Source organism: Bactrocera neohumeralis, chromosome 4, assembly GCF_024586455.1.
Source record: "Bactrocera neohumeralis isolate Rockhampton chromosome 4, APGP_CSIRO_Bneo_wtdbg2-racon-allhic-juicebox.fasta_v2, whole genome shotgun sequence".
NCBI lineage: Eukaryota > Metazoa > Arthropoda > Insecta > Diptera > Tephritidae > Bactrocera > Bactrocera neohumeralis.
The window spans coordinates 17,631,555-17,644,337 of record NC_065921.1 but is presented as its reverse complement, the minus strand read 5'-3'; the positions used below and the strand labels follow the sequence as shown (position 1 = coordinate 17,644,337).

The following is a 12,783-nucleotide window of genomic DNA, read 5'->3' as shown; positions in this document are numbered from 1 at the left end:
GCGTTCTAAATAGCGACCGCTCAGAGGTGCAAACATACATATATAAGTGAAACTTTAAACGCGTTTTTCTCGAAACGACATTTTTCAAAATTGCTGACATCATAACTCAACGAGAAATTGGCCGATCGACTTCAAATTAAAACTGGATATAGTTGAATACATTTGTTATACAATAGACTACGATCTTTTTGATTGGTTGAAAATTGTCAATTTGGCATTAAAAAAAAACCATCATTTTTTCGTAAAAAAACGATTTTTTTTCAAAATTACGCCATTTTCTTAATTTTTGATATTTTTCAAAGATCGTAGTTCATTGTATAGAAAGTATATTTAAGTTTAATAAACATTTTGCATTTTTTTGATTCAGCTACTCATTCGATCGAAATCATGCCAGCAGTTGAGGCACTTTTTTTTCGGCACCTCCGCAGACAGCACATAACTCCGTTATTTTTCAATATTTTTGTAAAAAACAATTTTTTTCATATAGCTAAAAATATACTTTATTACGTCCATACAACGTTGAAACATTCAATCTAGTACTTTCTTTTAAAAAAATTCACGAAAATCGCCTCATTTTTCATGCGTCACACTGGTATAGCCCCTTAATTCGACTTAAAGGTTGTTTATATCAAAACGTTTTGCGTTGAATCTAAACAGTTGGTCAGTTTTGTTTTCAGATTATATATTTAGTTCCTATTATAGAATCACTTGTTAAGCTTTAATGCAGCCGAAATAAACATTTTGTACAAGAGGTGCTTCTTTTGAAAAAGTAAATTAGAAAATTGAGAAGCAAAGTCTTGTCCCGACAACAACAGCCATATTCGGACTATGCATTGGACGGAGACATGATTCAGAAAAAAAATGATTTTGTGTTAATTAATATGTAATGGTTTATTGTTTATTACTATTAGTTATCTTTGACTTGTAGATAAACTTATTATTAAATATATGTAATTGAAAAGCTTTGGAAAATTTTTTCAGAATGCTGTGCTGAAATTTAAAATACAATAATACTTAACATACATATAACTGGTATATCATTGTTACTTCATTTTGTTTTGCAAAATTCGTTGTTCTTCTAATTTATAGTTAATGCGTCGAGGTATAGCATGTGTGCGAAACACTGTATATAACGATATAATCCAACTTATAATTATTGTAGCATATAAAATAGGAGGGAAAGCCTTTTCATTTCCTATAGGTATGTCAGCTCGTAAATCCGTTTTAAGTTGGAAATGAACGTCAACTAAATACCAGTCACAATTTTCGTATACAGCAAGATTTGATTTTGGAGATGAATTACTATTATTTTCATTAATTTTGGTTTCAAAACTTATGCTACGTTCATTTAGGCAATAATTATATTTAGATGCTGTCTCCAAAAATTCTTCAATAGAGTTGTCTTCAAGCGTTTTGCACTGTATATACAATTTCGGAATGGGTATCTCAACAGTGGCGAATTTACTAAAAAATAGTACTACTTTTAAGATAAGAAATTAAAAATAAATACTTGCATTTTCGTACTTTTGTTTTTTACTCGGAGCGTGGTAGCGATAATGTATGGGCAATTTAATGGCATCCGTTGATTGTGGCACACCGTTTAACATGATAGTAAAAGATTTAGATTTCTCTGTTGGCGCTTCAATATCAACGAATTCCGGAAAAATACCATTTATCTATTGAATACAAATATGTTGAAAATAATATTAATACGGACTTTATTTCAATTTAATATTTACCTTCTGTAATCGTTTTAAATCACCAATTTGATCAACACTAATGTAGACACCAGCAGGAAGGAGCTGCTCAAGAATGTATTCACAGCTTTTGTCATATAACGCATTAGTAAACTGAACAGTGTATATAAGATCGCTATAATCGTAAATAATGAATGAAAAGTAAAATACAAGTGTAATTATCCTTATTACCGATGCATTCCAGTATCGCTTAATTGCAAACCCACAATAGGTTTGGTAGGCGATTGGCTGCAACTGTGACCTTTAGGCAACAGAAGCAGTAATGAGAAAGTGTATATCGCAACAGGTATCATATCTTTATATTAAATATATTTATATTTATAAAATTCGACAAAAACCACAATCTCTACATACCGGCAAAATAGACTTAAAATTAGAACTAATCAGCTGGTCCATTTTATGTTAGTCACAAAGTTATCGATAATTTTTCGATAGAATATTTCTTAATCCATGGTGAAATAAATAAAACAACTATTGGAAGATTTATTTTTTAATCCACATGTTAATTTAAATACATTATTTATCACGCAATATTTGAAACATCGTCATATAAAAAAAACCCCATTGCCAAAGATGTTTTCTATGCAATCATTTAAAACATGAAATTTTATCATTATTCTTCAACCAAAATTTTAATTAGTTTACTAATTTACTAACAACTACTCCTTTCGGTTATTCATACGTTTGTACGTGTCAGATCCTTCCCTTGCCAATTTATCCGCCATTTCATTCCCAACAATACGATGATGTCCTTTTACATAGTTCTAAAAGAAAAAAATAAATAAATTTAGCAAACACATTTATATACTTATTATCAAGTTTTGCTCACCCATTTCACCTGAATACTGTTGTCAGCAAGCAACTTATCTAGTTCCTTAAAATCAATAGAATTTTTTACCGGTTCCCCGTTTTGCTTTCGCCAATTTTTTTGTTTCCAGCCTTTGATCCAAATTGTTATCGAATTAATAAGAAACTGAGAATCCGTACTAACGCAGAGTTTTTCGATACCAAATGATTTTGCTGTATTAATAGCATGAATAGCCGCTTGAATTTCTCCTACATTGTTAGTAACACGGCCCGTGACTGGCTTCGAGGCATTTCTAAAACAAAATTAAAATAATATTTATATATAAATAATGAAAAAAAAAACGATTAAAATATTTACAATGGATGGTTTTCTCCGAAATATACACCAAAGCCCGCACAGGCATCAGGGCCACCATTGTTTATACATGAGCCATCAGTGTAGACAATTATGTATCCCTCGGAATCAATTTCAAAGGAATGTTCCTTAAATATCATTTTACCGACTGGTTTCCAAAAGTTCGAAACATGCTCAGGGTATTTTTTCTTTTTTGTCCCAAGTTCATCAGGCGCATCTCTCTTTCTTTTATTACTAGATTCCAGAGCACTAGCAGCAGCAAGCTAAGTAAATTTTTTAAATTAATTTAGTTTATACCATCATTTCATTTGACATTTAAAAGTTACCAGCTCTGAATCTTCCAGTGAATTTAACTCAAAAGTTTCATCATCAGGCCAAAAGTCTTTCGGCGTAGGACTTGTTATATTTGTAGCAACCAACCCGTTCAAATTTTTAACAAAATCTTCCGCTTCAGATTTTGACTTGAATTTCTTATACTTGGCACCTTTAAAGCCTCTTACCTGCTCCTCACACTTCGCCCTGATAAAGGAAATATGCCACTTCTGTATTAATTTTTAAAACATATCTTTCAAGATATACCAGCTGTCATATATCCCTACATTGTGACCACGGGCCACGGCGTAAAAAGACATAAATATGCCTTTTCCTGAATTTTGTAAAGTTTTAACTAAAAATTGCATCTAACATTAAAAAAAACTTCTTTTGTTTCAATGGCAGCAATTGTTTTGAGATCTTGAAGCAAAATTTTAAACTGAAACATCAGCTGCTTGCAGGTATTTTGGGCGTAGGGTTGTTTTTATGTGTATCATGTTACAAAATTATTATATTATACGATATAATACGGTATACGACAGAGAACGTTTAATATTAATATTAATTCAAGTATTAAACGTTAAATATTAATATTAAACGTTCTCTGTAAATACCCTTCTATAGTGTAAGAAGCTTTTATATGTTTAAAAGAGCTATATATATTAAGTACTCTAATAATCTGCATAAATAAAATATTTTCCTCCTTCCATGCTTCATTGCACTCGCACTTTAGAATTATAGATGTTGTACAATTAAAATTTAAATCAGATATTCCTACTTTCAATATTTTATAAAGTGCGCAGCAATCCTTTTTATTTTATGTATGTATGTTTCTTATTTTAATACATATCTGTATATACATTTATAGTTGTCATAAGCTCTTGAGCTGGGTAATTTTTTGACGTTCCTATTCAGAATGCCAAAATTTCACTTTCACTTAGCAATTAAAGCAAAACTTGGCGCGTGATTTAAAATTTTCATAATAATGCCCTTTTACGCAGTAGCCAAAGGACGAAAGGAGGGTATATACACTACCTGGGCAGAATGTGAACAGCAAGTAAAAAAATTTAGTGGAGCAATTTTCAAAAAATTTCCCTCACTCTCTGAAGCTACTGATTTTTTAATCAAACATGAAGCAAATAATTTGCGTAGTGAATTGGAAAATAAAACCTGTGGAAAAGGATTTCAGCAGCTTTGCGTTTTGCAAAATACTTTAGCAAACACTGTTAAGCAGGAAAATCCTGTTTCGTCAGAATCTCCAATAACGCAAAATATAAAAGAAGAACCATTGTCTGGAAGTTTGTTGTTTAATGATAATGATGGAGATAAGGAATTGGTAAGATCCTTATATTCATATACTCTTGCTATTTATTTTAAACAAATGGTTTCTTAAGTTAACAGTACTACGCCAATTGGAAGAAGGCCAAGATGTTAACACAAGGATTCGAAAAGCAGATACAAAAGTAATGAAATTGGGTCTAACTGCTAACACGAAGCCCCTTAAAATCGGACATTACACTTTTGATGCGAGTGACGACGGTTATATAAATGTATATATTGGTGGGCATAGTGAAAATATTGGTAATTGGAACTGTATGGCGGGTTATGGTATATATTTTGGAGAAGGTCATCCTCTGTAAAGTTAAAAATATTGAATTGTAATATTAGTTATATATTTACTAATTTTTTAGCAATGTGTCTGAAGCAGCAACTGGTCGCATGACACGAAATGTTGGTGACATTGAAGCGGCTATCGAAGCTATTGAAATTGCTGTACGGGTTGGTATACCCAAGTTATGCTTGCACACTAAATCTGAGTTCTTACTAAATGCCGTAGCGTTTTGGATGAATATTTGGAAGCGTCACGAATGGCGTAATAAGGCTGGTAAAGTTGTGCAAAACCGAAAGCAATTTGAGAAATTGTACGCTCTTATCAATGAGAGTAATATCCATATTAATTGGGTAAGGCTTATTAAAATCATATTTTATATTGTTCTATTTTCCATGTATTGAAAAATTAAAATAGGCTGATGGTCGTAATGATTCGGGTATTTCGAATTGGAAGCAAGTGGAAAAACTAGCTGAATTTGGAACGGAAGATTATCTTGACCGTCATCCCAGTAAGGAAGACAGCGCCTCGATGGAATACTTTGACGACTTTGCGTATTAAGTTTTGCTCGAATATTTTACACATACTTTGCCAATATTTATAAAAGAAATTCGCAATGTTTGACCATTTCCGTGTATGTTCGAAAGTATTTGCATACTTTTCAAATATTGGCTATGTAAACATTTTTTTAAAGCAACTGTTTTATCAGCGAAGAAACCCGAAAAAACATTTCTTGAAAATAAATAAACAATTTTATGGTTATATAAAGACGAAGATTCGACGGTATTCATGTAGTCATTATCAAAATGAGGTTTTATCTAGTTTCATTTTGCCTTCTAATTGTTGGCGTATGCTTCGTTAAATACTCGAACGCTCAAAACACGACAACGTCACTTAGTAACTCAACATCTCCTAGTAGTACTTCCTTAACCACACCTACACAAACTGGTAGCCGAAAGAGGGTACGCATATCTAATTTGAAGTTTACCGTTGTCCGCCACATAAGGCGCACTAAAAATAAGAATGGACGTAAAACCGTTAACAACAGCCGTACAAAGAGGCGAAGACGAAATGGAACAAATAATACGCGCAATAAGAACAGAAGACGCAATGGAAACACAAATCGTAATCGTGTTTCGGCAAATCGAAATAGACGCAGTAATAGAGTAAAAAATCGTAATCTCAGAAGGCGGGGATAATTTAATATAAAAAATTATAAATTTATATGTACATACATACATACATATATACTTCTTTGGTTTAACGAAATAATAATAATTATAATACAATGTTCTCTTTGACTTCAATTTTTCATAATTATAGCATGAAAACAATTGAAAAAATAAGGTTGGTTTTTATATCACTGTTGTTGTTGTACCGGTTATGCAGACATTATTTGGGTAGCAAGGCGCAAGTTAATTGCCATCAAAATTGTTTAGCGGAATTCTGAGAAACCCTGCTGTTTCAACGGGGTCGGACACAGGGAAAAAGGTGTTGGATCACAGTCTGGTTAGAGTTATTCGCAGCTCATTACATGCAAAACGTAGATTTGGTATATTGTGGTCGATTTTGGTTAAGTTAGAGTTCAACTGCACTCAGCTAGAGGATCCAGAAGGATATTGGGCAAGATTTACTCTAGATTCGCTAGATAACTCTAGCTCCTCTGCTATGGGTGGGTGTTTGAGTCTAAGTATCTAAGTAGAGCACAGTTACGACTCCTTGCAGAAAAGAAACGAGTAACGTTAGCGAGATAGTCGGTTCCCTTTATTCCTTTATCCGACGTCAATATCATCAGTGATGATGATTTCGAGATATTAAAATTAAACAGTATCATGTAGAGGACAGCCTTAGCGTTGCGTGGTTAAACATATTAAAAGTTTTTGACTAGTTCAAAGTAGACGAACCCTCCCTCATAAAATGATGTTTAGTTATGCAATGAATTATCTAGGCCTTTATGATGTTAAAATCTTTGGTGGTGCTGTGCACTTTAAAGCAAGTGGAAAAACTGGCTGAATTTGGAACGGAGGATTATCTTGACCGCCATCTCAGTAAAGAAGACGGCTCCTCGGTGGAATATTTTGACCATTTTGCGTTTTAAGTTTTAGGAGAATATTTTACATATACATACTTTGCAAATATTTATAAAAAAAATTCGCAATGTTTGCTCATTTCCTTATATGTATGTTCTGTTGCATACTTTGCAAATATTGGCTATGGAAACATTTTTTTAAAACAACTTTCATCAGGGCTAAACCCGTAAAATATTTCTTGAAAATAAGTAAACAGTTTTATGGTTATACGAGTATAAAGGCGAAGATTCGACGGTATTCATGTAGTCATTATCAAAATGAGGTTTTATCTAGTTTCATTTTGCCTTCTAATTGTTGGCGTATGTGTCGTTAATTACTCGAACGCTCAAAACACAACCACATCAGCCAGTAACTCTACAACTCCTACTAGTACTTCCGTAACCACACCTGTGAGGCAAACTGGTAGCCGAAAGAGGGTACGAGGGTACGCATATCTAATTTGAAGTTCTCCGTTGTCCGCCATATAAGGCGCACTAAAAATAAGAAAGGACGTAAAACCGTTAACAGCAGAGCTGGGACAAAATAATACCCGCAATTAGGACAGAAGACGTAATGGAAACACAAATCGTAATCGTGTTTTGGCAAATCGAAACAGGCGCAGTATTTGAGTAAGAAATCGTAATCTCAAAAGGCAGGGATATAATGTGCTGTTTAACTGCAATTTATCATAATAATAGCGTGAAAACAATTGAAAAATTAAGGTGTGTTTTTATATCGCTGTTGTTGTTGTAACGGTTATGCAGTCATTGTTTGGGTGGCAAGGTGCAAGTTAATTGCCATCAAAATTGTGTAATGGTATTCCCAAGAACGGGGTCGGACATATGGGAAAGGGTGTTAGATTAGGGTCTGGTTGGAGGTAGGTTACATACAAAACACAGATTTGGTATATTGTGGTGGATTCTGGATAAGTTAAAGTTCAACCTGTTTTAGGATCCAGAGGGACATTGGGCAAAATTTACTATATATTCGCTAGGCAACTCTCGCTGTCCTGCTATCAGTATGTTTGAATCTAAGGATCCAAGTAGAGCAGAATGTACGATTCCGTGCATAAAAGAAGCGAGTAACGTTGGCGAGATAGTCGGTTCCATTTCCATTATCCGACGTCAATATCATCAGCGTCATCAATTCCCTTCGATGGTTAGAGGAATTCCAAGATATTAAAACTAAACAGTATCATGTAGAGGACACCATCAGCGTTGCGTGGTTGACTGTATCAAAATTTTTTGACAATTTTCAAATTTAGTTAATGCCACGAGTTATCTGGGTGTTTACAATGCTAAATTCTGTGGTGGTGCTGTGCTCTTTTCTGAAGCCATGTTGATGGTCTGCTAAGCTCAGATGGCGAGTGAATAACAAAGCCTGAAGTGCCTTCAATACTAGGGAAAGGGTATAATCGGACGATAAGATAACCTTGGTAAGATATTTTACTTCCGTCGAACATAGGTGCTTTGACTTCAACATGTTTAAGCCGCCTTGCCTAATAGATTTGAACGATTTGAAAGTAAGTGCCGCGCACTTTTCTAGTATTTGCGCAATTGTCTGATAACATGTCTTTTAGCAGTGGTCACTGCGCTCAATAGTGCTGGCATTGAGTCCAACTTCCGACCACAGCAGCTACCGGTCGCTTCATCCCGGCTGGAAGAATCGCGGAACTCCGAAAAAGACTGCGCACCACTTATTTTCATTGATGAGGAGGTTCAGAGTGTCATCAATAAGTCGAAATAGTTGGAATCAACATGCCTCTCCCCGCTATGATTTAACTCCCACAACCACCAGAGGAAGTTTCTAACACATCGTACCCTGATGATTGCACTTAATTGACGTTGAGCAATGGCATGTGTTTAAAAGTAAACAAAGAAAGAAACGTTGTCTTCTTACAAGGCAATCGGCCGGTCGGTCCTTAACTACGCCGCCGCCATATGGTCGCCTGTATGCTCCAAACTTGTCAGAACATGATGTCTCATATTGAACACCTACATAGTGAGGCCCATACGCTCCCAGTTAAGGAGCATAAGGGACTCATCTCCAAGCAGTTCCTGCTGGTGTGCTTTCAGTGAATGGCGTACTTGGAGTCGAAACACCACCCATTGCAGACGAAGAGCTTGAGTTGCCGCGAGAAACGAGAGTGACCCTTGCGCAGTTTCGTTCTGAATACTGTTGCAGGTTAAACTCCTATTTCTTCAGAATAGACCCCATCATATTTAGTATACATACATATGTCCTGCCTGCAATGAGTCTCTGGCCACCTCTTTGCATACCTGACCCATCCCACTCATCTGACACCCCTTTGGCCCGAGCCCGCCGAAACATCACGTTTTTTGGGCCTACAGTTGGTTGACGCCGACAACTTAGCTAATCCTTACCATACAAGCGGGGATTAGGTACCCGTTACAACAACAGCAAAAACCTTCATCCCAGTAAAAAACACGGCTCCTCGGTGGAATATTTTGACGACTTTGCGTATTAAGTTTTGCTGGAGTATTTTACGCATATGTATTTACTTTGCGAATATTTATAAAAGAAATTCGCAATGTTTGATCATTTCCGTGTATGTACGAAAGTATTTGCATATTTTTCAAATATTGGCTATGTAAACATTTTTTTAAAGCAACTGTTTTATCAGCGCAAACCCCGAAAAACATTTCTTGAAAATAAGTAAACAATTTTTTGGTTATATAAAGGCGAAGATTCGACGGTATTCATGTAGTCATTATCAAAATGAGGTTTTATCTAGTTTCATTTTGCCTTCTAATTGTTGGCGTATGCTTCGTTAAATTCTCGAACGCTCAAAACACGACAACGTCACTTAGTAACTCAACATCTCCTACTAGTACTTTCTTAACCACACCTACACAAACTGGTAGCCGAAAGAGGGTACGCATATCTAATTTGAAGTTTACCGTTGTCCGCCACATAAGGCGCACTAAAAATAAGAATGGACGTAAAACCGTTAACAGCAGCCGTACAAATAGGCGAAGACGAAATGGAACAAATAATACCCGCAATAAGAACAGAAGACGCAATGGAAACACAAATCGTAATCGTGTTTCGGCAAATCGAAATAGACGCAGTAATCGAGTAAAAAATCGTTATCTCAAAAGGCGGGGATAACTTAATATAAAAAATTATAAATTTATATGTACATACATATATACTTCTTTGGTTTAACATAATAATAATAATAATAATATAATGTCTGTTTGACTTCAATTTATCATAATTATAGCATGAAAACAATAGAAACAAGAAAAAAACGTTAACTTCGGCTGCACCGAAGCTAATATACCCTTCACAGGTGCATTTCTTTTAGTAACTACATATGTGTTCAGTTTGTATGGAAGCTATATGCTATAGTAATCCGATCTGAACATTTTTGTCGGAGATTACATTGTTGCCTTAGAAAATAATATATACCAAATTTGGTGAAGATACATTGTGAAATGTGAAAGTTTTCCATACAAGAACTTGATTCCGATCGTTCAGTTTGTACGGTAGTTATATGGTATAGTTAACCGATCTGATCAATTTTTTCGCATATCATATTGTTGCCTTAGAAAATAATATATACCAAATTTGGTGAAGATACATTGTCAAATGTGAAAGTTTTCAATACAAGAATCGATTGATTCCGATCGTTCAGTTTATATGGCAGCCATATGTTATAGTGGTCTTGAAGAGAAAATGACGTTTGCAAAATTTCAAAAGGATATCTTAAAAACTGAGGGACTAGTTCATATATATACAGACGGACGGACGGACAGACAGACAGGCGGACATGGTTAAATCGACTCAGCTCAACATACTGATAGTTTATATATATATTTTATAGGGTCTCCGACGCTTCTTTCTTGGTGTTACAAACATCGTGACAAACTTAATATACCCTGTTCAGGGTATAAAAATAAGGTTCGTTTTCATATCACTTTTGTTGTTGTACCGGTTGTGCAGACATTATTTGGGTAGGACGGCGCAAGTTAATTGCCATCAAAATTGTTTAGCGGAATTCTGAGGAATCCTGCTGTTTCAACGGGGTCGGACAAAGGGAAAAGGGTGTTAGACCAGAGTTTGATTAGAGTTATTCGCAGCTCATTACCTGCAAAACATAGATTTGGTATATTGTGGTCGATTTTGGTTAAGTTAGAGTTCAACTGCACTCAGCTAAAGGATCCGGAAGGATATTGGGCAAGGGTGGTGTTTCGAGTCTAAGGATCTAAGTAAAGCAGAGTGTACGACTCCTTGCAGAAAAGAAACGATTAACGTTGGTGAGATAGTCGGTTCCATTTATTCCTTTTTCCGACGTCAATATCAGGGAGCGTCATCAGTTCCCTTCGGTGGGGGGAAATTTCGAGATATTAAAATTAAACAGTATCATGTAGAGGACACCACCCTCAGCGTTGCGTGGTTGAATGTAACAAAAGTTTTTGACTAGTTCAAAGCAAACGGACTCTCCCTCATAAAATGATTTTGAATTAATGCCATGAGTTATCTGGACTTTTATGACGTTAAAAGCTTTGGTAGTACTGTGCACTTTGCTAAAGCCATGTTGATGGCCTGCTAAGCTCAGATGGTGAGTGAGTAACAAAGCCTCAAGTGTCTTCAATACTGCGGAAAGAGTTTAATCGGACGATAAAAGAACCTTCTGGAGATATTTTACTTCCGTCGAACATAAATAGGTGCTTTGACTTCAACATGTCAAACTAGATCCGCCTTGCCCAATAGGTTTGAACGATTTGAAAGTACCGCAAATTCTTCTAGTATATGTGTAATCGTTTGATAATATGTCTTTTAGCCTTGTTTTTCGAAGAGTGCAAAGTGAATTGCCGACTAAAATAACACGCTCACTTCTACGCGTCCGAGGCGGCATGTTGATGTAACCCAGTTTGGATCAGTTGATATTATATAATCTATTGGTTGCCTCCTGTACCTCGTTTTTTAATTTGTCAGTTAGAAACAAGTCATATTTGATAGCTATAAATGTACATTATATGTCTAAATTAGCGAGCAAAATATTAACAGCCGGTTAAATTATATAGGCGTTGTAGGTTTGTTTAGAAAGCAGCCTTTAACTGCAAATTTAAGAAAATAATTATAACTGAGTTTGCTTTTCAAACGTACGGTGTGGGCTGATGAATGTATGAAAATGAAATGTTTCAGAATTAGGCTTTTATTACTGGTTTTGGTATCTGCGGAAGTTTCTTCTCGATTCAGTCTTCTTGTTTTACGTTCATTCTTCCGCCTAAGATAATTCTTGAGTAGATCCTCTCCCTTTTTATCCGGTCTGATGGGTTGCATGGAATACAAATATTTGAAAATTTAGTGGATACAAACAGCTTTTTTTTTTAAATAAAACAATTAAATTTGCAACATATTATTCACACTTCTACAGAGTTTTTGAGAAAAATGTAGCATTGGGAAAACTTCCTTTATTGTACAATTATTATTAACAATACAATAGTTTTAGTGGCATCACTGCGTCATAAGTCATATTGCCAAGTTCACATAATTTTTAAATACCTACACACACAATCTTTTAACGCCAAACCTCACCAACACAATCATGTTAAAATCTCACACAGATGCACACATATGCTCTAACACTACTAAAAGTCACCACCACAGCTCACACATATAGTGTGCTGCGCACCATTTTCAATTTTCCACTGTCAAATTTACTACGGAACGAAAGAGAAACGACGACGACGATGAATACGATGTAGAAAAACGCAAGAAATTGAAATTGTGAAGCGCGTACGAGCGAAAATTTGTGAAAAAATTGTGGAAAAGACGTATTTTTACGGTTAAAAAATGTATAAAATTATGAGAGTTATTGTGAAGTTTTGATAAGTTATAATA

The 12,783-nt window shown here is 35.1% G+C and overlaps 3 protein-coding genes across 4 annotated transcripts; 1 reads left to right on the top strand and 2 right to left on the bottom strand.

The window, feature by feature from the left end:
* Positions 1-865: 865 nt before the first annotated feature.
* On the bottom strand, positions 866-2,134 carry LOC126756833 (uncharacterized). Its single transcript, XM_050470244.1, has 4 exons — positions 1,929-2,134; positions 1,740-1,872; positions 1,525-1,676; positions 866-1,464 (listed from the first exon to the last, which is right to left on the bottom strand). Exons 1-4 carry the CDS (start codon positions 2,048-2,050, stop codon positions 1,044-1,046), a joined length of 828 nt encoding a protein of 275 aa, XP_050326201.1. The 5' UTR covers positions 2,051-2,134; the 3' UTR covers positions 866-1,043.
* Positions 2,135-2,229: 95 nt separating this feature from the next.
* Positions 2,230-12,613, bottom strand: LOC126756828 (ribonuclease H1). Of its 2 annotated transcripts, none has more exons than XM_050470237.1 (5): positions 12,449-12,613; positions 3,246-3,438; positions 2,923-3,182; positions 2,587-2,857; positions 2,230-2,521 (listed from the first exon to the last, which is right to left on the bottom strand). In XM_050470237.1, exons 1-5 carry the CDS (start codon positions 12,487-12,489, stop codon positions 2,417-2,419), a joined length of 870 nt encoding a protein of 289 aa, XP_050326194.1. In that variant the 5' UTR covers positions 12,490-12,613; the 3' UTR covers positions 2,230-2,416. The 2 variants fall into 2 exon arrangements, with proteins under 2 accessions (XP_050326194.1, XP_050326193.1); XM_050470236.1 differs by lacking the exon at positions 12,449-12,613 and adding an exon at positions 3,499-3,681.
* Positions 4,128-5,614, top strand: LOC126756825 (ribonuclease H1-like). The gene is made up of 4 exons (XM_050470233.1): positions 4,128-4,567; positions 4,626-4,867; positions 4,923-5,193; positions 5,258-5,614. The coding sequence occupies exons 1-4, from the start codon at positions 4,217-4,219 to the stop codon at positions 5,399-5,401; spliced, it is 1,008 nt and encodes a 335-aa protein (XP_050326190.1). The 5' UTR covers positions 4,128-4,216; the 3' UTR covers positions 5,402-5,614.
* Positions 12,614-12,783: the final 170 nt, after the last annotated feature.